Source organism: Camelus dromedarius, chromosome 27, assembly GCF_036321535.1.
Source record: "Camelus dromedarius isolate mCamDro1 chromosome 27, mCamDro1.pat, whole genome shotgun sequence".
In the NCBI taxonomy this organism is placed as follows: Eukaryota; Metazoa; Chordata; class Mammalia; order Artiodactyla; family Camelidae; genus Camelus; species Camelus dromedarius.
The window spans coordinates 9,445,616-9,470,006 of record NC_087462.1 but is presented as its reverse complement, the minus strand read 5'-3'; the positions used below and the strand labels follow the sequence as shown (position 1 = coordinate 9,470,006).

Below are 24,391 nucleotides of genomic sequence, written 5' to 3'. Positions count from 1 at the left end.
GATGGTCCTGTGTTCACAGTGGTCCTAAGAGATGCTCGTATTTTTGATTATGGCAAGTCAGGGCCAAGGGATGACTTTCTCCTGTCCCACGCTGTACGGTGCCTTAAATGCTTATTTCCAAGCTGTGTGTGTGGAGGGGGCATCTCTCTGGGCCCCAAGGCAATGTCCTCCATCCCCACCTGGCCGCTGCAGTATGGCCCTGGGGAAGGGCCCACGCTTATCCATTTTTCTGCAGTGACCCATCCGGCGAGGAGACGCTCAGCGTGCAGGTCCCCGACTCCATCACCAGCTGGGTGGGCGAAGCAGTGGGTCTGTCCGCCGAGAGGGGCCTGGGCATCGCCGAGCCCACTCTGCTGAAGACCTTCAAGCCCTTCTTTGTAGATTTCACCCTGCCTCACCACGTGGTCCGCGGGGAGCAGGCCAAGATCCCGCTCAACGTCTACAACTACATGGACGCCTGTGCCGAGGTACCGAACCCGCCCTCCGTATACAGCCTTTCCCGTTCCCTGGGGAAGACGCTGGTGCCCAGGACGGGGAGTCCGCCTGCGCTTAACCTGTTGCTCTAGTGCTTCTAACTCGGCTTTCTTGGGCACACGTCCCTGTGGCCAGTGCTGGGTTGATGACTTTACCTGCATCATTATCAAGTGCCCACAAGAGCCAAGGAAGGGGAGGCTGTGATGGAATTGTCCCGCATGGGAAACTCAGAGAAGCATTGTCATATGTTTGAGGTCCCATACAGGGTGAGTGACCTGCATTAGAATTAGATGTCTGTAGGGTAAGGGGGGCATGAAGGGCAGGTATAGCTCAGTGGTAGAGCACATGCTTAGCATGCACAGGTCCTGGGTGCAATCCCCAGTGCCTCCATTAAAAAAAATAAGGTGAAAAAAAAAAAAGAATTAGGTGTCTACAGGGAGCCAAGGAACCCTGGGAAGGGGGCAGCTTCTCTGAACTTGAGTCTTCAGGCGTTGTTTGAACTGGGCACTAGACCTGGAAGGGTGTTCTTGGAGAGCGAACAGCACACATAGGTGACAGAACCAAGAGGCAGCTTGATCGGTCCCAGGAACTGCCTGTAACACAATCTGGCTGGGCTTCAGGGTCTGGCTGGGAAGGCTGGAGAATAGGAGAGGGTTTGTGCAGTAGTCTGAGTGAGAGCCACTGTGGCGGGAACTATGGCAGTGGCCACGGGGCAGCCTGGAGGGAGCCAAGGAGGACATGTGAGGGACAAGCTCAGGACATTAGCCAGGAGCAGTGCCCCAAATCCCAGAACCTTTATCATTCGTCCATTTTGTGTAGTTCATAAAACTGGGAGCAATAGGATCCCACTTTCAAAAAGCCAGAATAAGTGTAGACCTGGTCCCTAATCACAGGATGGCCCCTGAGGGAGGGTCCCTCCTGAATCTGCAGGCAGGACCCCCAGGTCCCCATTTCAGCTCTGAACACACGCTGGTGGCTGGCTTCTCGGGTGAGAAGAAGGCAGCCATTTTGGGAGCAGGTGTGTCTAGGGATGGCCACACACCAGTTTTAGGAACATCTCTGCCCCATGTGCCCATCCCAAGGTTCCAGGAAAACAGGCCTATCCAGACCCCTCCACGTGGACAGCTGGTTCTACTCAGGACCTGGAAAATGTGTCTCACTGACACAGCGCTTGAGTTTCTTCTTTCCTCACTGAAAGAACTTTCTGGAAGAATGCTGTCTTAAGGAGGATGGAGAAGCCCCGGAGGCAGCCTGCACCAGCCATTCTCATTGGAGTCTGGCTGGGCCTGCCCTTGGACAGGATTCAGATACTGCATCACTCTTGCCACTGTAGGTCTTCGTTGTACACACCTATGTGTGTGTTTGACTTAGGTGTGTCGACCCTGTGAGGCCCAGGGATCACTCATGTCTTGTTCAGATTTGTTTCTTTAGCTCCTATCAGGGCACCAGAACACATTAGGTGCTTCATATGCGGGTTGGACAAATGAAAATGTGGAGCAAAGAACCTGTTGTAGATTAAGGGTATAAAACACACTTGCACACACACACGCACATGGAGACAGCATGCACGTGCACGCACATGTACACAGCTGTGCTCACACATGTGCACATGCCGTGCCTGCACAGATGCACATAGGTGTGCACATAGAGATGCATGTGTGCACAGGACACACATGCACACACATGTGCACACAAAGCTCTGTTGTGACACGGTGGACCTCAGTCGTTGGAGAGGATCAGAGGAAGTGCTCTGCGGGGCCTGCATGTGGAGTGGTCCCTCCTATTCCAGACAGGGCTGGAGAGATAGCCCTTGAATCAACCTTGGTCCCAAGGGGTACCTGTGAGGATGCAGTGGGCTGAGGGAAGGAAGGGGTTCCCGGGTCAACAATGAGTAGTTTGTGCTGATCAGAAATGGAAAGGGGGCCTCCCAAGGAGTGTGGCTTTGGGGGAAGGCTGCCAGGGTGGGCGGAGTGCAGCGGGCGGTGGGGTGTGCTGGGAGGGTGCACAGATTCCGGGGTATCGTGGACACTTGCCACCCTCCCCAGGTGTACGCGAAGATCTCAGTTCCCAAGGGCATCCGATTTGTCGGCCATCCTGGCAAACGCCATCTGACTAAGAAGACGTGTGTGGCCCCTGGGGAGACCGAGCCCACCTGGGTGGTTCTGTCTTTCAGCGACCTGGGGCTCAGCAACATCACAGGTGAGAGCCACGTGCTTCTTCCAGCATCTCCCCTCTCCAGGCCACCCAGGGCTCCAGGCACTGAAGCCAGGCACAGGTGAGGGGTCAGTGGGGCAGAAGGCGAGGTTGAGGAATGGGACAGCCACTGGGGAAACAGTTGAGAGGGAATGATCAGGAGGTAGGGGGCTTCATCTGGGGGAAACTGGGCTCTTAAGGTGCGAAACCAGTGTTGTACACACATGCATGCACACGTGCACGCGTATGCATGCACGCACACAGAATAGTGCTGGGGGAACCTGTTCTGAGAGTCAGCACTGAGTACTCAAATCTCCACAGCCAAAGCCCTGGCTTACAGAGAAACAAGCTGCTGCCGGGATGGGAAGTCCGTCAGATCCCCAGAGGAGAATTACACCGACAGAAGGATTCCCATTGGGAGGGATCACGTCCGGCGCAGTGTGGTGGTGGAGGTAAGCCTGTGTCCTCACCTGAGGCACTTGGCCAGGGCCTGACTCCCTCAGCGGTGAAGTGGGGGCTGGAGTGTGTGGTCCCTGTCCAAGCCAGGACCAGGGCAGCCCCCATGGGCCCTGCTCTGGGGCTTGGGGCAGGCGATGAGGCTTCCCCTTTGGAGGACTGTGACATCCAGCACCTCTCCCAGGAGCAGAGCAGGCTTTGATGGAGCGGCCTGGGACTCGCAAGGGCTGCAGGGAAGTGCCCTCCTGACCCCCAGATTGACCACCTTGGAGAGTGGCGTTCCTCTGTCTCTGGAGTCCCCGTTTGTCATAGGCAATTGTAGGGACTGTGACCCAGCATTTGGAGGTTGTCCCTATGCAGGAAGTTGGCAGAGCCTCCAGCAGAGAAGCCCAGACCACACACACCCCGCCCCCACCCCCGTGCTGTGTATCTGGGGTCTGCCATTCGTGCACGGGGCTCAGCGAGTGTCTTGTTATTCCAACCCTGGTTCGTAAGACAGGGGTTCTCACGCTCACCCCACAACGTGGGGAGGACCAGAGAACACACGGCATCTCACAGTGCTGGGCTTTTAATAGCAAAGGTGCCCTCTCTTTCTGGGGCTGCTCAGATGCATCTGAGCCCAGAGCTCTGGTAAGACTCCCGTTCAGGGCTGCATGGAGAGCACGCAGCAGCCCCCTCCGTGATCTCCTCACAGTGGCTCTGAGCATCTGCCCCTCCCCAGCGGCCCAGCTGCAAACAGCTGCGCTCGCTCCCAGTGTGGTCCTGGCATTGCTGAACACAAATGGTTTCCATCAGCGCCTGGAGTCACACACTCGCTGGGTGGATCTCCTGGAGGTGTATGGGTCATCGCTGCTGCTTTGTTGACATGACGTGATAGAGTCCTCCGGGACAAGTGTGTCATCGAATGAGGCATGCGATCTCCGTGAGCCAGCAGGATGGGATGCGCAACAGGAAATGCAGAGACCCCTGATGACCCTTTGCTCAGCGTGAGCACACTCCCTGGGCCACAGCCTGCCCTCCCTTGGCCCGAGGAGGAGGCAGCAAGCCCCTGGAGCGGTCAGCCCAGTCGGGAGGCCTGGAGCTCCTGCCTCCTTCCTCTTCAGGAGGAATGTCTAAATGTGCAGAGAGGAATTCTCCTGTCCCCAAGCCTTTCCTCTAGTTCACACTGCTCCGCAGTGTCCTACGTCTGCAGCACCCGCTGGTCCAGCTTTGTGCAGACAGCTCTGGGAGACAGGTGGTATGATTGAGGCATCAGAAGACTTGACATATCAATACTGAAAAATGGAGCATGGATTAGAAAAATGGATTTATGGAACAAGAGGCATTGGTTGTGTGGTTTGATAAAGCAGCCAAACATTCCTCCCACCTCGTCCCGCTGCAGAACTCTGGGTGCGTGGTTTGCTCGCTCCATCAGTTATTCCGTGGACCCTCCTGAGACGCCGCACGCCCCCTGCTGGTCAGGAGGCTGAATACACCAGAAAAGCCACTCCTGAGAGACACTTGGCAGGGAAGCAGGTGACCAGTGAGCCATCGCGGGTGCTGTATCAGGCAGAGGAGAGATCAACACCATTCCATCTGGCTCACCTGCTATCCCAGGGGGCTGTGACCTTCTGCACTTCCACTGGAAGGCTAAGAGCCTTCGATCACCCCAGCGTGTCTCAGTGAATTTCACAGGAGTGAGGAGGAGGCCAACATAGTTCAGACCTGTGAGAAGAGCCTGGTGGGCACCACAAGAGTGAGGGGAGGTCTGGCTTCTTGGCTGGAGGTGGGCTCTGGAGCCCTGGGTTCAAACAGGGACTGCTGGATGGTTAGATGAGAGTGTGCATGGAAGGCATCTCCTCAGTGCCTGGCCAAAGTGCTAACAAAATGGGACCTGTGGTCATCCAGGCATTTATAACAGTCAACTGGGGGATCCTGGGTATAAGCCAGGGATACTCTTTCCATTTTAGGAAGTGTCCACCAGCAGATGAATAGATAAATGTGATACAGGGGGATACAGCTCCCTAGTACTGTGGAATATTACTCAGCCCTAAAAAGGAGTGAAGCACTGACACACGCTACAGCTTGGATGAACCTTGAAAACATCATGCTAAGTGAAAGAAGCCAGACTCAAAAGGTCACATTGCGTGATCTCATTTATACGAAACGTCCAGAACAGGCAAATCCATAGAACAGACAGGAATGAAGCACTGGTATGGGCTACGAGGTTGCAGAAAAGTCCTTGCTGAGGGAGTAATAATGGCATCACATAGGGACCATGTTCTGGGACCTGGCCAGGAACCAGCTTGAGCACAGAGGTGAAGGAGTTAGAACCTGGGATCAGCTAAAACCCAGGGCAGCGTGGAGGAGAGAGCTGGCACTAGGGCCCCCTGTAAACTGAGCCTGAGGAGGAGACAGGGTTGAGCAGCCACAAGCAGCCCCATTGGCTGCTTCGGAGGCCATGCTGAGGCTAGGGGTGTGTCCAGGAGGTCCTGATTGGTCAGTCAGAGCCAGGGGGCCTGCTTACTGCCCGAAGGAGGGCTCAGATTCTGTCTCTATGGATTTGCCTGCTCTGGACATTTCTTATAAATGGAATCAATCATACACTGTGTGGCCTTTCCTGGCTGGCTTCTTTCACGTAGCCTGATGTTTTGGGGGTCCATTTACGTTGTAGCATGTATCAATGCTTCATTCTTTTTTGAGATTGTGTAATACTCCATCATCTGGGTGTACCACATTTTGCTTGTCTGTTCATCCATTGACAGATATCTGAGTTATGAATCATTTTTATGATTGATAGCTATCAAAAGCCACCATGGACTTCCAGTGGTCAAGCCCTAGCCCATGACCCAAACCCTTTTCCAAAGAGGGGCTGAGCTGGTAGGTCAGTGGGGGCCAGTGCTGAGCCCCATGCAAAGCCTCGGGGACTCACCCTGGAGCCCGTGGCTGAGCGAGTGGCTTGTGGGCTCCACATCAGGCCTGCTGGGCACGAGATGATATCACGGCTGATGGAACTCAGTATCATCGGGAAGGGTGTGCTTGGCCTCTCGGTGCCAATCATGGCCAATTTTGCTAAAGGTCTGCCAGTGAGGTGCCCAGTGTGGGTGTCAGGTGGCTTGTGTGCGTGAGGCGGGACCCTGGTGCAGGCCCCCGGGCGGGGCAGTGGATTGATAGCAGGAAGTGGACATGATCCAGACAGGTGCCTCTTGGACTCATCAGTACGAACCCAGGGTGGACAATGCCCTTCTTTGCAGCTTCAACAGAGGACAAGGGGGCTGGAGGGCATGGGAGAAAGGGGATGAGAAAATATAACAAAAGCTGACTGTTCAGTAGCACTGAGAAGACGCCAGGCCCTGTCTGAAGTATACCAGAGGTTGGTGCCTTCACCACCCTCGTCTTAGAGATGATGAACAGAGGCCCAGAGAGGTTAAGTGAGTGGCCCTGGATCATCCAGCAAAGGGTGACTGTACGCATCAGAATTCTCCAGAGAAACAGCCAATAGGACATACCTCTGTCTCTAGGAAGAGATGTATTGTAAGGAATTGGCTTCCTTGATCATGAAGGCTGAGAAGTCCCGCAGTCTGCTGTTTGCAAACTAGAAACCCAGGAAAGCTGGCAGTGTCATTTGAAGGCCCAAGAGCCAGGAGCACTGAGGGCAGAGAAGATTGGTGTCCCAGCTCAAACAGTCCGGCAGAGAGAGAATTCAGCCTTCCTCCACCTTTTGTTCAGGCCCTCAGTGGAGTGGATGGGACCCTTCCACACTGGGGATGGTCACCTGCATCACTGTTCAAATGCTGACCTCTGTTGAAGATGCCCTCACAGGCACACCCAGAAGTAACATTTGATCAGGTATCTGGGCATCCAGTGGTTCACTCATGTTTTACAGATAAAATGAACCATCACAGTGGGGGAAGTGGGGACCCTAGGAGGCTGCCTGGCTGCTGGGACCAGGCATTAACCCTTTCGGGTGTTACTTCAGGACAGGTAGTCCCAGCTCACCAGTTTGTTGCTGCTGCTAAAGGAGGCCTGGAAAAGCGAGAGCCCCACAGGGGCTTGCTGTTCAGATGAACCCCAAAAGGCGTATGGGGTTAAATTCTGGGTGCCCCCTTTTGAGAGAACAAGCCAGCTACCTTCTGTTATTTGGAGGATGTCGTGGAAGGGGCAGAAGCAAGCGCATGATGGGCAGGAGACGAGGGATGCGTCAGAGAGTGGGACACAGGCCCCATCCTTGGCAGACACTGGTGCCCCCTTCTCAGTGTTCTTGGACACGTCATGGTGTTTGCTGCCCAGAGGGAGAAGCCAGATTGGGAGCTGGGAGGAAGAGGTAGCCAGGAGGGCAGTATGGGGGTGTAGGAAGCATGATAAATTTAGGAGCAGTTGGTGAGTTTGGCTAGAGCCCCGGGGAGGGGAATGAGCCTTTGTTTCCCTCCCTGGGCTCAGGACGTAGGTGACCTGGTCCATCTTTGTGTACCTGTGCTCTTGGCATCACCTTGCAGGGTCCAAACTCAGAGCTGCTGCTGTGGGAGGATGGCCACCCTTTTGTGCTCACTGTCTGCCCCCCCAGCACTCGGTTCTCCCCGTTCCTCTGTTTCAGCCTGAAGGAGCCCCCCGATCGTACACATACAGCGCTTTCTTCTGTCCCAATGGTGAGTCCCTGTGCCTGCCCTGCCGAAGACTTTGGCCCTTACCCTTGCACTGTTGAAGCTCTCTTGCTGCTAAATGAGCACTCGCCTTCCCTGGGGGCTGAGGACACAGCAGCAAAGCGCTGAGATATCCCAGCTGGGGACAACCGTAAGACAGAGTGAGGACCGGGCATTTGCAGGAAGTAAGCATAAATGATGGTAGACCACAGGCGCCAATGAGAAAGGAAACCGTAGTTAGGGGTAGGGCTGTCCTTCAGGCCCCAGGTGAGGAGCCCAGGGTCTGGGGAAGGGAGATCTTAGAGTCATATCAGGGGAAAGCTGTGGGAATGAGGATGACCCAGAACCTGGGGGCAGCAGAGGAGGATGTGGGAAATTAAGGTGGGTTCTGGAAAGTGTGAGATCTGGGATCCATCTTGATCCCCTGAAATCAACATTATACCTTCATCATCTGTGAACAGGAAATGGGTACAGAGAGTGCCCAGTGGGAGGAGTGGTCAGATAAGGGCCCATCCATGCCTCTGACTTGGTGCGGTCAGGGCAGTGCTGGGTGGAACACGAGCCTCAGCTGCCTGTGGGAGGGTCTGCCCCTCTCTTATCCAACCCCTCCCCAAGGAACCCTTCAGCTTGGAGCTTGGGCTGTGCCTGGCATTGGGCAGTCATGTGGCAGGTTTTGCCAAGAGGCAGAGCTGAAGATGTGAGCTGGAGTCCTAGGGTGATGTTGACCCCCCCAGGTGTACCACCTCCCTGTTCTCAAGGCATTCAGCATTGCAGGTCCCCTGACCCATAGCACACACTGTGACTCAGGCTCCCTCTTGACATCCCCTGCCCCTGTTTCAGTAAATAGCTCACATATATGCTGAAATGAGTTTTGACGACGGTGCACAAGCAGTTCAGTGGAGGACAGAGAACCTTTTCAGCAAATGATGCTGGAGCAATTGGACAACCATTGGCAAAAACATGAAATTTGACCTAAAGATCACACCTTATACAAAAATTAACTCAACATCAAGCATGAACTTATGTGTAAAACTGTAAAACTTTTATGGAAAAAATATGGGAGAAATCTTTGGAGTCTAGGGCTAAGTAAAGAATTCTTAGACATGATACCAAAAGTATTTACCGAACCATAGAAGGAGACGTTGATAAATGGACCTCATCAAAACAAAAAATGTTTGCTTTGTGAAAGATGCTCTTAAGGGGAGGAAATGTTTCCGAATCCAGCTCTAACAAGGGACTGGTATCTAGAATATATAAAGAGCTCTCAAAATTCAACAGTAAATAAAACAATCCAGTCAGAAAATGAGCAAAAGAAATAAACAGTTCACCAAAGAAGATGTAGAAAATAGTCAGAATCATAGAGACAGAAAGTAGAATGGTGATTGTCAGGTGCTGGGAAGAGGGGGCAATGGAGATTTATTATTTAATGGGTATAAAACTTACTTCAGTTCTAGAAGATGAAAATAGCTCCTGAGATGGATGGTGGTGATGTTTATTTACACAATGTGAATATATTTAATGCCACCAAACTGTACACTTAAAGATGGCTAAGAGGGCAAATTTTGTGTTATGTGTATTTTACCACAATTTTAAAAATTGAGAAAAAGGGAATATCTATGTATGAGAGAAAATTTAGAAGGATAGAAAGAAGAAAACTTTCTCTTCTGGTTCTTATCCAAAGATGACCTCTTTTGACATTGTGCTGTATTTGCTTTTGTAGGACTCATTATTGTTTGTTTAGCATACCCGTGACTCCTGAGCTATATAATTTTATATCCTGCCTTTTTCACTTAACACATCATGAGCACTTTTCTTTGTTATTGTGAAGTCTTTACAAATTGCATTTAAAAATAGCTTCAGTATGTTCCATCACATCACTGTTCCGTAATTCGATTATTATGGAACATTTTGAAACATTATTAGACATCTATTTGTTGTTTGCGTTTTTTATATCATAGTCAAGAGTAGGCTGAATAAATTTGTATTCAAAGTGAGGTCAATAACATCACTGAGATACAACTGACATACAATAAATTGGACATATTTTAAGTGTAGTTTGATAAGCATTGATACACGCGTACATCTGTGAAGCCATCACCACATTTAAGATAATAGAGATGACATTAACCCTACAGTCACATGCCTTTGAAATTCCTTACCCTTGTTCACTTTTGTCACTAAGGAACCGCTGATCTGCTTTCTGTCTCTATAAATTATTTTTGCATTTTCTAGAATTTTGTATAAATGGAATCATACAGAATATTTTCTCTTTGGCTTCTTCCACTCAGCATAATAATTACGAGATTCAGCCATATTGTGTGTATCAGTAACTTAGTCATTTTAAGGGCTGAGTAGGATTCCACTGGATGGATGTATCACACTTTGTTTATCCATTCACCTGTCGATGGACATTCGAGTTATTTCCAATTTGGGGTTATTTCAGATAAATTTTCTATGAATATTTGTGCACAAGTCTTTGTATGGGTAATATGTTTTCCTTTCTCTTGAGTTAATCCCTAGGAATGGAATTGCTAACTCATATAGGAGGTATGTGTTTAACTCTTTAAGAAACTGTCAAATTGTTTCCCAAAGTGGTAGTACCATTTTGCATTCCCACCAACACTGGATGAGAGTCAGTTCTGCCTCAGCCTTACCAGCACTTAGTATTGTCTGTTTAATTTTAGTCATCCTAGTAGGCGTCCAGTGGTATCTCATTGTGGTTTTAATTTGCATTTCCATCACGACTAATGATGTTAGGCATCTTTTTATATGCTTATCTTTTATTAGTATGTCTTTTTGGTGAAGTGTCTGATCTTTTAATCTTTTTAAAAATTAAGTTGTTTGTTTGGAATGAGTTTTGAGAGTTTAAAAAAATTGTATTCTGGATACAATTCCTTTATCAGATAAATGCTTTGCAAAGGCATCTCTCCTAGTCTGTGGCTTGTCTTGTCATTCACTTAATAGTGTCTTTCAAAGAGCAGAAGTTTTTCATTTTAATGAAGCCCAGCTTATCACCTTTTTCTTTTATGGATTATTTTTTGTTGTTATATCTCAGAAATCTTTGCCACACCCTATGTTTTCTTTGCAAAGTTTTATAGTTTTAGGGTTAACATTTATGAAATGGCTATGATCCATTTTGAGTTAATTCCTGAAGCCCATGCAAGGTATGGATTAGAGCTCCTTTTTCTGCACCTGGAGACCCAGTTGTTCCTGCCATTTTTGAAAAGACTTTCCTTTTCCTATCGAATTGCCTTTGCACCTTTGTTGAAAATCAGTTGCTCATACTATTTGAACTAGGTCCATTTCCGGACTCCCTGTTCTGTTCCATTGAGCAATTTATCTATGTTGGCACCAATGCTACACTCTCATGATTGCTATAGCTTTAGAGTAAGTCTCAGTGTCAGATGGTGTGAGTCCTTCAACTTGGTTTTTCTTTATCAAAGTTGTTTTGGTTCTTCTAGGTCCTTTGAGATTTTATGTAAATCAGCTTTACAGTTTCTTCAAAAGACCCTGCTGGGATTTTGAATGGAATAGCATCAAATCTATAGATCACTTTGGGGCATAATGAACATCTTTACGATACTGTCTTCTGACCCACAAACACGGTCTCACTCTCCATTGATTGGAGTCTTTAGTTTCAGCAGTGTTTTGCAGTTTCCAGAGTATAGGTCTTGCAGATCTTTTGCAGGACTTTTCCCTGGGAGCGGGTCATCTTTTGCATGCTGTTGGCAAAGGTGTCATTAAGCCAGCTCTGTCCCACCATGCCTCCCGCAGCTGCATGCGGAGCTACTGTGAGACCAGCCCCCTGAGATCTCACGCTCAGCTCTGGGCACGGGCAGTGTGAAGTGGGATGCCTCAGTGTCCCCTCAACACCTCTTCTCCTTCCCTCCATCTAGAGAGAGTCCACATCTCCACACCCAACAAGTACGAGTTCCAGTATGTGCAGCGGCCACTGCGCCTCACCCGTTTTGACGTGGCCGTGCGAGCCCACAACGACGCCCGCGTGGCCTTGTCCCCGGGGCCCCAGGACACGGCGGGCATGATCGAGATCGTTCTGGGGGGGCACCAGAACACCAGGTCCTGGATCTCCACCAGCAAGATGGGTGAGCCCGTGGCCAGCACACACACAGCCAAGATCCTCTCCTGGGATGAATTCAGAACATTCTGGATCAGCTGGCACAGCGGGCTCATCCAGGCATGGCTGGGCTGGCCTGGGGTGGGCACGGGAACCTGCTGGTCTTCTGGCATTTGCTGCTTCCTGCTCTGTGTCTGCCAGTGATGTGATGGGGGTGGGGAGGACAGGGGGAAACATAAACCCCCCCCTTAATTTGCTCACAGTCTGCTTAGAGTCACATTAAAAAAAAAAAAAAGTAGTAAGATCTGTGGCAGAGGAAGTGCCCAGGGATCCGGGAGCTGAAGGGTGGTGAGAGGTCGGGAGAAACTGGGTATGAGCAGGTAGAATGGGGGCTGTGGACACTTTCTGAATCAAGTAAAGGGGACAGAAAAGAAGCAGCTGGCACAGCTTCCCAGAGGAGGACACAGCCAAATGGGGTTTTGAAGTAGGAGTAGGAGTTCATACATTCATTCAGGCAAAATGAAGCAGAGGATGTTTCAGGCAGAGGGAACTGCACATGCAAATATCCAAAGGTTTCATGGGGCCCAGAGACTAGAGCCTACAGATACCCTGCTTGTGTCTCTGCTGGGTGTTTAATGAACAGTGTGGTCTCTAGTTTCTCTCATCTCTGACTCCCTGGGAACCCCACCCCATCCCATGAGCATAGCCAAGGCCTCCGATCATGTCTGAGCACAGCTTCATGCTTCCTGCCAGCGCCCAGCAACCTTGGCCTCTTTCTCCAGGTTGGCCATGGTCCAGAGCCATCCAATGAGTCTGTCATCATGGCCTGGACCCTCCCCAGGCCACCAGAAGTCCAATTCATCGGTTTCTCCACTGGCTGGGGTTCTGTGGGCGAGTTCCGTATCTGGAGGAAGGTGGAGGCAGATGAGAGCTACAGCGAAGCCTTCACCCTGGGTGTCCCGCACAGCGCCATTCCTGGGTCTGAGCGTGCGGCCGCTTCCATCATAGGTGCGTCTGCGTCGCAGCCTAACTTGGGGAGAATGGGAGCAAGAGCCCAGGCCGAGGAGCAAGTGTCCATTCCAGACTTTGCTGGGGATCTGTGCTGCTGGGGCCTCCAGCTACACATCTACTCACCTGACAAGCAGCTTCTAGTCCTTCTCTGTGCTGGGTGCTGGGGCCAGACTCAGATGACCTCAGACTTGCCCTTGAGGGGCTCCTAGTCCAGCTGAGAAGGCAGGTCCTTGCCCTTATGTGGGGCGACCCTGAGGGGTGGGGGTGGACTCTATGAGGGCAGTGGGTCTGGGGTGATGTGCATGAAGGCAGAAAGATCAGGTGAAGTTAGCTAGGTATAGAGTGGAGGGAGGGAGTCTTGGGGGTCCAGGTGAGAGGGGCAGCACTTAGAGCATTTGCAGAAGCAAAGGCAAGAGGCTGTGACCGTGGTTCTCGTGGGCTGTGGATTGTCTTCTGCAGCCCAGACGTGGGAGTGAAAAGTGGGGAGTGTGTGATCCATCTAGTGCTGGGAATTGGGAGGATGGGGAGAGGGTGAGAAGCCAGGGGGAGACAGACAGATCTGAATGAGGGGGTCTTGGGTCTCTCTGGGGCCTAGTCAGGTTGTTGGTGACCAGATCAGAGGATGCTGGAGTTTATGGTTTCTGAGGAATGAGATCAAGTCCAATGTGGCCTTGGGGGCGAGTGGCACAAATGGAGGTGAGGGGCATAGGGGAGAAGGCAGATGGACGGAGATGGAGAGGAGGTACAGGCAGGGACCCATGTGCTAGTCAATGCCTTCAGCACAGTGGGATGGAAGGGTGGAGAAGCTGGAAAACCCAGGGGAGGGTGATGAGAAAGTAGCCAGTCAGGCCCCATCACAGGAGGAAGCTTCAGGAGCAGTGGCAGCCTCAGTGGGGCAGGAGGAAGGCCAAGGAAGGAAGGGAGGGGCAATCAGGGAGCAACAGGGATTCCAGAGGGCCCATTGGCAATGCCCGTTGGGGCAGAGAAGCCAAGGAGAGGGAGACAGTTCTGAAGGGATGAGAGCACAATAGAACAGAAATAAGAGGGGAAAAAAAGGAAGTTAAAAAAAGGTACCAATGCCACACATCTATGAAAACTTTTATTAAAAATCTAAATACTCATGGTTAAAGAGAAAATCACATTTCATATTGCAAGTTAGAAAAAATACTTAGAATGGAACCACATGGCTGGATTGACATCTTAACATTTGTGGAATGCAGCCAAAGGTGTACTAGGAGGGGAAATGAATAGCCTTAATCACACCTGTTTAAAAAACCAGAAAGGAAAAAGCATTTAACAGAATGAAAAGATAGAGGAGGAACACCCGAGTTAAAACTAGAGAACACAGAGGGAGGCTTGTAGGAGAGGGCCAGCAGGTATCCACCAAAGCCAGGAGATCAGGCAGGCTGGGGGTGCAAGGGTGCAGCCCAGTCTCAAAGGCAGCACCCAGCAGTCAGAGGGCGATGGGTTGGTGTTAGGCCACAGGTGGGCTCCCACCTCCGAGGCAGGCTGTCCCTAGGATAGCCAGGGCACTGGAAAGGGCCAGCCCCCAGCCCAGGGTTCTTTTCCTTCCCACCAGGAGATGTCATGGGGCCAACCCTGAACCACCTCAGCAACCTCCTGAGGCTGCCCTTTGGTTGCGGAGAGCAAAACATGATCCACTTTGCACCCAACGTCTTTGTCCTGAAGTATCTTCAGAAAACCCGACAGCTCAGCCCTGAAGTGGAGAGAGAGACCACTGATTACCTGGTACAAGGTACTGGGGGGAACTGCCTGGGTGGAGGATGTGGGGAGACAGGCAGCCTTGACTGGGCTGGGGGCAGCCCACGTGCCAGAGGTGGTGGATGGGAAAGAAGGAAGGAAGTGGGTGACAGAGGCCACTCTGGGTGGTTCTGTCACTGTCAGCAGGAGCCTGGCATCTGTCCCTGTTAGGAAAACACTCTGAGTGCTGGTAATCAGCCATGGAGAGAGGAACAGCATCTTTTAAAAACATAGATTTTTTTTTTTTTGGAACGACAAGAGCAATATAATAGCATTATTTAAAAAAAAAAAAAAAAAAAAACTTCGAAAAGAAAAAAATTTCCGGTAAGTTCCCTGTCATTGCTGGCTCTGGGTTTCCTCTGCTGCCCTCCAAGAGCACAGATTAGCTTTGCCATCCTTGGTGTCTAACAGCATAGCATCCTATGGCATGCCCTGTGTGTATAAGATGCGTCCACCGGGCTGTAGGGAGCTGTGGTCCATTCACCTCCATTGCTGTGTGGAGGGACCACAGTCAGCGTGTCTGCTGATGGGTTTTAGGTCAGTTTCAATTCAGGGCTTTTAGAACGGTGTTGCCGTTAATTGTCTTGTTTGTGTACTTGGTGAAAACGTCCAAATTTCTGTGGGGTGAATTTGCTGGGTCTCAGGAGGTATTCAGTTCATAATCACTTTTGGGGCCACACTGGCCATCATACACATCAATGGAGCACAACATATTGAACTCTCCTCTTGGATGTCTTGGGGTGTTTCTAGTTCTCTTTTCCCTAAGTAATGCAGCACTGAACAGCTTTAGAAATAAATAACACAGTACTGAACATCTTTGGAAATAAATAACACAGCACTGAACATCTTCTGTTGCCATGAATCAGGTCCCTAGGGTAGGAGACAGCCCTGTGTTGGGGGACAGAGCCCTGAGTGCCCTGGCCCACCCCTTCTGCACATCTAGGCCCCAGAGGGAGGGGGAAAGGCGGGGAAGCTGGAGGTGGAGCTTCATCTCTGTCTCAATTCCCACTCTGTGTCCCCGGGTAGGGCCTGCTCTACTCAGCACCTTGGTTTCCTATCTATGTAACAAGGGCATTAAGTCGGTCGATCTCAAGGTCCTGGGGTCTCCTGGGGTCTCCTTCTAGCCTTGGGCCGGAGCTGAAGTGAAAGGGAAGCATTGAGGGGGCAGGACCTGGCTCTGAAGCTGGCATCAGCCTCATGCCAGGCACGTGCAGCTCTCCCAAGGCCGTCCCAGCAGCCCCCACACTAATGGTCCTCATCTCCCAGATGAGCAAGTGAGGCTCCTAGGAGTGAATAGGCCCAGGACCACAGAGGGGCAAGAGATGGGGGCATCTCAGACCCCAGGGTCCCCTGGGTTGGAGCATGAGGGGCAGCCTGAGCACTTAACCCAGCCAGAGGGAGATGATCTTGGAGATTTCTGCCATTGAGAAGGACCCGCAGGTACCTGGCTCAGATGATGCTGGGCCCCTCTCCGATGGGGAAACTGAGGCAGATGAGCACCTCGATTCCTGAGGGGAATGTGGGGTCCTTTCCCCCTGACCCATTAAGGTTCCTATAGTTAATATGCTCCAGAGGTAGTCCTGCTGATCTAGTACCATCCATCCTCATGGATGGGAAAAGGGTAAAACTCATGATGAGGAATGTATGACTCTCAGGTGGGGAAGGGGGAGGGTATAGCTCAGTGGTAGAGTGCCTGCCTAGCACGCACAAGGTCCTGGGTTCAATCCCCAGTACCTCCATTAAATAAAGAAATAAATGAACCTAATTACTCCCCCCACAAAAAAAAACACACGCACACAAACAAAACGAAAAAAGGAACATACAGTGCTTAGATGGAAAGTCAGGGGTTGCCACAGGCTGGAGATCTGGCTTCAGGAAGGCTGACCACCAACTGCTGGGAACCCCAAGTTCACATGGTGGGGGTGGGGTAGGAGTAGGGGCAGGGTGGGACTCAGGTTGGTGTGTTGTGAGGGTCCGGGGTTGTCCGGGGCCAGGCACACCTCGGTGAACCCCTCTGGGTTCAGATCCTTAAATGCCACCCAGAGTGTAATGACGTATACTGGTGAGCGGCAGCCGCCCCCACTCCCTGACAGCCAGACCTCGTGTCCATCAGCCAGTTGACATTTCACACCCAACAAGCCCCCAGTCAACCCTCACCTCCTCGTTTCCCGCCAAACCTGCTGGCATTAGTGTCCTGGGGCTGTAACAAGGTGCCATGAACTGGGTGGCTTAGAACAGCAGGAATTCATCCCCTCACTGTTCCGGAGGCTGGAGTTCCGAAGTCACATGTCAGCATGGCTGAGTCCGTCTGGAGGCTCTGAAGCAGAATCTGTCCTGGTGGAATTCTGGTGGCTCTGGGTGGGTTTTTTGGTTTGTTTTTGGGTTTTTGGCTGTGGACAGATCACCACACTCTGCCACCATCTTCAAAAGCCGTTTTGTGTCTGTGTGTTTCCCCTTCTGTTCTCTGAGGACACCAGTCGTTGGATTTAGGGGCCAGCCTAACCCAGGAATATAATTCCATCTGCAAAAACCCTGACTCCCAATAAGGTCACATTTAAAATTTTGTTTCTCTTTTTTAAATATATGTTTATGTGTATTTTTATTTTGTTTACTTATTTTTTAATTTTTCCCTTTAACGGAGGCACTGGGGATTGAACCCAGGACCTTGTGCATGCCAGGCACACGCTTTACCACTGAGCTATCCCCACATGCCTCTAATAGGGTCACATTTTGAGGTTCCAGGTGGACATGAATTTGGGAGGACGCTGTCTACCCAGTTCGGTTCCTGCCTCTCCCCACCTCCACGGGTGCAGCTCTGTCCTTCCAGCGGATCGGGTGTCAAACCTTGGTGCCCTCTACATCCTTCTTTCTTTCCTTTGCATCTTGTTCGGATAAGGCAGCTCTGCCTGCAGAACCCCTCCCCGCTGGTCACCGCCACCCAGTCCAAGCCTGTCATCATGCTCACTGAGACTGTCCCCACCTCCCCAATTTCTCTGCTTCCTCTCTGGACCCTACAGTCCATCCACTACATATGTCCGCTCACACCCCTCCCCTGCTCCCCTCACCCCTGACTCATACCTCCTTCTGTCCTCACTGGAAGACCAACCACCCCATCCAGCCTTGGTAGCCCACCTGGCCTCCCTCCCTCTCGTCCCCTTCCTTGCTCCCCTGCCCCAGCCACTCTGGCACCTTCTGTGTTCCGAGCACACCAAGCTCTGGCACCAGCGGATGGAGCAACACCCCCTCCCAACCCCAGCCCCGGGGGGGCAGAGTGCACTCCCTGGAGATGGTACATTTCATTGGCCCCCCCACCCCACCCCCTAGGGATTACTGAGGGCCAGCGTGTGACCAGGAGTCACGTAGGGGCAATATCAAGAAACAAGAGGGGGAATAAAGTAGAGGTTTCAGTCACCCCAAATGTGGGTGTGGGGCAGTTTCAAGGAACCCAGAGGGGGTGTTGTTACCAAGTCCAAGTTCATACTGCTCACCACACGACAGGCCAGTAAATCAAGGGACAAGTTGTCGGGGCAAGGAATAGTGACTTTACTTGGAAAGCTAGCAGATGGAGATGGTGGCCCAAGGAGCCACCTTGCCTGAGTTAGAATTCAGGCTTCTTTTATACTAAAAGGCGGGGGGGAGTCAAACATTTCCTGGTTCCAGACGGGATGTGTTAATTTTTTCCTTCCTACAGTCATTCCCAGGTGAGCCTGGTTAGGATATTTTCTGTGAGCTAAATGAAGGTATTTTAGCTTAACGCTCATTATCTGGGAGGCAAGGTTCCCAGCGATGGGCCATTATGTATAATTTAAGCTTATAGGCAACATCCCTTTTGTGATTAACTTGTAGCTAAAGCAATAGAACACAAAGGTTAATGTAAAAGAAATAGATTCAATATGGAGTCAGATTTGTTCTTTGCTACTACAGTGAGAGGCAGTTTCAAGGGCTTCAGATGTGAATGTGGGGCAGTTTCACGGTCCCTGAGTGGGTGGGGGTCAGTTTAGGGTCCCCAAGTGGATGTGGGGCAGTTTCACGGACCCCAGATGTGGGTGGGGACAGTTTCAGGAACCCCCAGTGTGGATGTGGCATTGTTTGGGGATCCCAGGGGATGACGTTGTCAGGCTAGTCATTCACCAGGGTGCTGTCCCCTCTATTTGAACCACAGGCTACCAGCGACAGCTGACCTACAAGCACCAGGACGGCTCCTATAGTGCATTTGGGGAGCGGGACGCGTCGGGAAGCATGTGGTGAGTCCCCATGTCCCAGGCGCGGCTACTGAGGTCCCCCACCCAAGGCCACAGCCTCAGGTGCAGCACAGTGTAGCCAGGACACATGGGGCCCAATCCCCAGGGCGACTAGGAGCCTGCGTGGGAAATGGAGTCAGCGTGGTTCTAGCTCCTGGGTTTAGATGACTGGATGTGGGGGGCACTCTGCCTGGCCTGGGTGTGGTGGGGCTGGCGGCGACAGTTACTATTACTCCTTCTGCTGTTGTTGTTGCCGCAGCAGCCGGGAACCAAACCCCTGCTCTGCAGCCCCTTGGGAATGGGACCTGGGTGCTCTGGGGTCCAGTTTCCCTTGTGAGTGGCTCCCTCTGGTTTTCGGGGTCAACTAGGGCAGGGAGGGCCTGGATGGATCTGCTCATTCCTTGGGATCCTTGGACCATAGCAGTTCTTGGCATCATCAGGGATTTGTCCACTTTGGGGCTTACTGAGAAAACGGGGTGCCCCCAGCTCCTGTCCCCAATGGGGCTTCCTTCTCAGAGCAGCACCCTGATGGCACCTGCAGCAGCTGTGGGCATGGGACGTGCCCGGACCTCCAGGCGGCAGTGTCCACTGCACAGCGGCAGTGCTGGGGCTGGGGGACAGGGATGTGCCTGAGTGAGCCCCGGTGTCACTTCCTTGGCTCCAGAGAGGCCCAGCCTGGTGACCTGTTCAGCACCCTGGCCCCCAGTCCTGGTCCCAGGACCCTGCCTTGCTGACAGCCCATGAGGCAAGGTCATCATCACGCCCTAGCAAGCAGAGGCCCCCACCCACCCGCAGGGATGGCCAAAGCCACTGAGTCACTCTCTGAAAGCTGTCCAAGTCCCAGCAACTCCCAGAGGTCTCCACCAGTCAGAACTAGAGAGCTGTGACCTGTTGTACACCCTCCCACGGTGCACGCACGTGCACACACACAGCACGAGCAAGAAAAGACCAATTTCCACTGTGGTGGCGGAAATGTGACACCCAGCATCTTTGCCTTGTGAAACCCCTCTATGGGACAAAGCTGCAGGAACCACAGGCCGGTGACAACAGCATCCACCCTGGAGCTGGGCAAACCCAGGCTCTATCTTGTGTGAGCTGTGTGGCCTTAGACCAGATGTTCAACTTCTCTGAGCCTGTTTTCCTCACCACACATCTCTCTAAAGACTGGGATTCAGGAGGCAGTGGGATAAGGGCGCAGGTATGCTCACTGCAGTGCTGGGTACCCACTGGGATGGATGCTTTGTTAGCAGCTCTCCTTAAATACTTGGCTGGGAGGTCCAGGATCCAGCCTGACAGTCTTGAAACTTAGAATCTGTTATAGGTAGGTTCCTGTGCACACGGGCAGCTGAGTTCTATCTTTGCCCCATGTCCACAGTGTTTGGAATTTCCCTCTGGCTGCTGCGTGCAGAGTGGGCTGTGGGGCAGGGACGGGCCCAGGGGCAGAAGCGGTGGGGTGGCCTGGCTGATGCAGGGGCCGTGGGGGTCAAGGGAGGAGGATGGATTTGAGGTATCTGGGTGGGAGAGTGGCCAGCACGAGCTGAATCCTGGGCTTTGGGTCTCTTTTAAGGTTAGTGTTTCAGGTTTGGGGGATTCATATAAACAGCTGGGAGCCATTTTCTTTTCTTTGCTTTCTATCTTTTTTATTTTTTTAAAAATTGTGTTGAAATACACATGATACAGATGAGGAGGAGGGTGCAGCTCAGTGGTAGAGCACATGCTTAGCATGCACAAGGTCCTGGGTTCAGTTCCTAGTACCTCCATTAAAAGAAAGTATTCATGCTATAAACTTTACCCACTTTTTTTCTTTTTGGTTTAACAAATAAATAAATAAATAATAAATGAATTTATTTATTTATTTAAATGGCAATACTGGGGATTGAACCCAGGACCTCATGCATGCTAAGCACACGCTCTGCCACTGAGCTATACCCTCCACCACCAACCTAACCATTTTTAGTGTACAGTTCAGTGATATTAAATACAATCGTATTGTTGAGCAGCCATCATCACCATCCATCCCCATAACTCTTTTCATCTGGTAAATCTGAAACTGTGCCCATTAAACACTAACTCCCCATTCTCCCCTCGCCCGGCCTCTGGCAACCATCCTCCTACTTTCTGTCTCTGTGATTCTGATTACTCCAAATGCCTCATATAAGTGGAATTGCACAGTGTCTGTCTTTGTGTGACTGGCTTATTCCACTAATTATAATAGCTTCAAGGTTCATTCATGTTGTAGCCTTTTGCAGAATTTCCTTCCTTTTCAAGGCCAAATAATATTCCATTGTGTGGATACACTGCATCTGACTTGTCCTCTTCTCTGTCAGTGGACACTGGGTTGCTTCCATGGTTTGGCTATTGTGAATAATGCTGCTACAAACATGGGTGTGCAAAAAACTCTTTGAGACCTCACTTTCATTTCTTTTGGGGATATATACGCAGAAGCAGACTTGCTGGATCATGTGATAATTCTGTGTTTAATTTTTTAGGAACTGCCGTGTTGTTTTCTACAGGGCAGCACCATTTTACATTCTCACTAGCTGTGCACAAGGGCTGTACTTTCTTCACATTCTCACCACTTGTTGTTTTCATTTTTTTTTAAATTAGTAGCCATCCTGATGGATGTGAGGTGGGGGAGCCACTTGATTTTGAAGAGGATGGATTACTCTCTCATCCTGAGTTGGGGCCTCCCCTGCCAATAGTTCTGCTGTTCGTCCCATCCCTCTTTGTTCCCTGGTTTCCATCCGGTAGTTCTCCTCAATGTTCATTCGTTCATTCATTCCCAGCCCCACCACCTCTCACTCAGGGTGCACCGTAACTCTAGCAACAGTTGGGCTGGGGGATGGTGTGGACAAGGGACAGGCTGCAGAGCTATGGACAGACAACAGTGACACAGAAGCAGGGCTGCTGAGGGTCCAGAGGCAGCATTTCCATCCCAGAGTGGGGGTGTCTGGGAGGCTTCCTCTGGGGAGAGACCTCGGGGCTGAACATTGAGAGACAAGTAGAGCTTCTTCATCCTGTAAAGAAGGGAGGTAGGAGTCACTAGTGGGTTGGTGGGATATTTTCAGCTTCAAGCAGTAGAAAACTGGCTGAAAAAGCAATTCTGAACATCATCCCACACCACCGGGTTGGGGAGACCCCAGAATTGGCCAGTCTGGCAGCCCCACAATGCATAGGGGTCCATGGTTCTTTCCCTTGGTCCCTATGGACTTCCTCAGCTCAACAACTGATCTCCTCTTGGTGGCAAGATGGCTGTAGCTGCTCCCATGATCACTTCATGTGCCCATTCCCAAGCTATTACAGGCCTGGGGCCCGGAATGCCCATGACTGTGGCTGGCTAGGGTTACAGAGGGGTCCAAACATCCAAAGTACCTTTTTGCCCATTCCCCTTGGAATCTCTCAACAAGACAGGATCTCTTGGGGAGTGGTTATGGAGGGGCAACAAGCAAGGTCTTCTGCACATGGCAGAGGTTGGGTGGGACTGGAACAGCTCACAAAAGGGCCTTGAGTGCCAGGCAAAGAGCAGACCTGGATGCTTCCAGGGTGAGAGGGAGCAAACAGGGAGGCTGAGCTCTGTCATCAGGCCCTGTCGGATGCCCACAGACTTCCACTGAGTGCTCACAACAGGCTGCGGGGGCAGATTGGACCCTCCTGTCTCACAGAGGAGAACACAGAATCTCGGGTGATGTGAGGAACCAGCCACAGTCCCTCGGTGGGGGCAGGGGGACACATGGGAGGTGACTCCGTTTTGCAACTCCCCAGCCGACGGCCCTCCCAGTCCCCACCTCCTCCTATTTCAGGCTCACAGCCTTTGTCCTAAAGTCCTTCGCTCAGGCTCGCAGTTTCATCTTCATCGACCCTCGGGAGCTGGCAGCTGCCAAGGGCTGGATTGTCCAGCAGCAGCGGGCTGACGGTTCGTTCCCGGCAGTGGGCAGGATTCTGAACAAGGACATCCAGGTCGGCAGCCTCACAGGCCTCCTTCCGGGGTCTTGACCTTGCTCCCTGGTGGCATCTGGGGCTGGTGGAGTTGGGGAGCTGTCCCCTCTGGCTTCGGGTGAGGCCTGCATGTCCTCTTCCAGGGTGGGATCCATGGCACTGTCCCACTGACAGCCTACGTGGTGGCCGCGCTCCTGGAGATGGACCCGGCCTCAGAGGTGAGCACGGGGGAGCCCGAAAGACGCAGGGTGGAGGAGCGAGCGGGCGCTTTGCCCCCTGCAAGCCAGGCTAGCCCCTTCTTCTGGCCAATTTCAGCCTCTGTTTTTCTGCCCTTTGTGCTCATTAATGAGGCTTTTTCAGGCTTTTAACAGTCATAGGACATCCAACTTCTTGTGGCCCGATCCCCGATCAGAAGAGTGAGAGATCCATCCCAGTAGTAATCGTGGGGGGCATGGGTGTGTTGGGGGGGGTGTACCCAGAGTATGAGCCCTCCCAGGACTGTCCGCAGCCCCCAGGCCCCATTCAGAGAATCATCTGGGGCTCAGGTTCCTGGCCGCTGACCCGTGGGCTGGCCTCAGGGAACTCTATTTAGAATATTGGACTCATGACTGCTTTTGGAGGGTCTAGAACTTTCAGGGACAGTTACTGGACCCAGACAGGACTTAGGTGTCCCAAGGAACTCAGGGCCATCATCACTGCTATGAGGCTGTCCCAAGTGGGAGCGGCATATCCCCCTATGGTGAGAATTCCCACGATAGACGAATCTCAGTCCTTAGGGGAGGGACTCCGCCGTTCTTACAATTCCAAATCATCTGATAATGAATCGTGAGTTGGGTGCTTCTCAGGATTTTCAGGCTCACCATCCGCATCTAACTGCTGTGTCTCGAGTTGGCTATGACCGCAGACCCTCCACATCCTGCATGCTTTGCCCAGAGGGCGCCTTGCTTGCTCTGTGTTTGAGGGCTGAATTGGGTCTGCCCCCAAATTCATATCCTGAAATCCTAACCCCCATCTTAGTTAACTCGGGCTGCCATGGCAAAATACTGCAGACTAGGGGCTTAAATAGTAGACATTTATTTCTCATCATTTTAGAGATTGGAAAATCTACGGTCAAGATTCTGGTTGAGTCAGTTCTTAACGAGGGCTCTCTTTCTGGCGTGTAGGCAGCCATCTTCTCTCTGTGGCTTCACATGGCCTTTCCTGGGAGTGTGACCACAGAGAGAGGTGGGTGGGGTTGGCGGGGGAGAAAAAGAGAAAGCTGTGGTGTCTCTTTGTCTCCTTATAAGCAGCCTCATTGATTATAGGGAGTCCACCCTCTGCACCTCATCTAAACCTAATAACCTCCCAAAGGCCCCCCCACCTTAAAACCATCACTTTGAGGGATTAGGGCTTCAACACATGAATTTGTCAGGGAGATACAGACAGCCCCAAGACTGCAGAATGTGATTGTATTTGGAGACAAGGCCTTTAAAGAGGTAATCATGTTAAAATGAGGCCATTGGGGTAGGTCCTAATCCATTATGACTGGCATCCTTGTAAAGGGGGGAAATTAGGATACAGAGACGGGGAAAGAGGGAATATGATGTGAAGATACAGGAAGAAGACAGCTAGCTACAAGCCAAGAG

At 51.6% G+C, this 24,391-nt stretch overlaps 1 protein-coding gene and 1 non-coding gene across 3 annotated transcripts in view; one reads left to right on the top strand and one right to left on the bottom strand.

The window, feature by feature from the left end:
- Positions 1-24,391, top strand: part of CPAMD8 (C3 and PZP like alpha-2-macroglobulin domain containing 8) — a 76,022-nt gene that overhangs the window by 38,566 nt on the left and 13,065 nt on the right. For both annotated transcript variants that reach the window (XM_064479965.1, XM_064479964.1), the window contains exons 20-29: positions 236-467; positions 2,520-2,673; positions 2,989-3,119; positions 7,697-7,748; positions 11,639-11,937; positions 12,600-12,825; positions 14,408-14,584; positions 18,752-18,833; positions 22,631-22,787; positions 22,910-22,984. In XM_064479965.1, the coding sequence (XP_064336035.1) occupies positions 236-467; positions 2,520-2,673; positions 2,989-3,119; positions 7,697-7,748; positions 11,639-11,937; positions 12,600-12,825; positions 14,408-14,584; positions 18,752-18,833; positions 22,631-22,787; positions 22,910-22,984 (1,585 nt within the window). The remainder of the gene's footprint in view (positions 1-235; positions 468-2,519; positions 2,674-2,988; positions 3,120-7,696; positions 7,749-11,638; positions 11,938-12,599; positions 12,826-14,407; positions 14,585-18,751; positions 18,834-22,630; positions 22,788-22,909; positions 22,985-24,391) is intronic.
- TRNAA-GGC (transfer RNA alanine (anticodon GGC)) lies at positions 17,226-17,297 on the bottom strand. The gene has a single exon. It is a non-coding gene; the product is annotated as a tRNA-Ala (tRNA).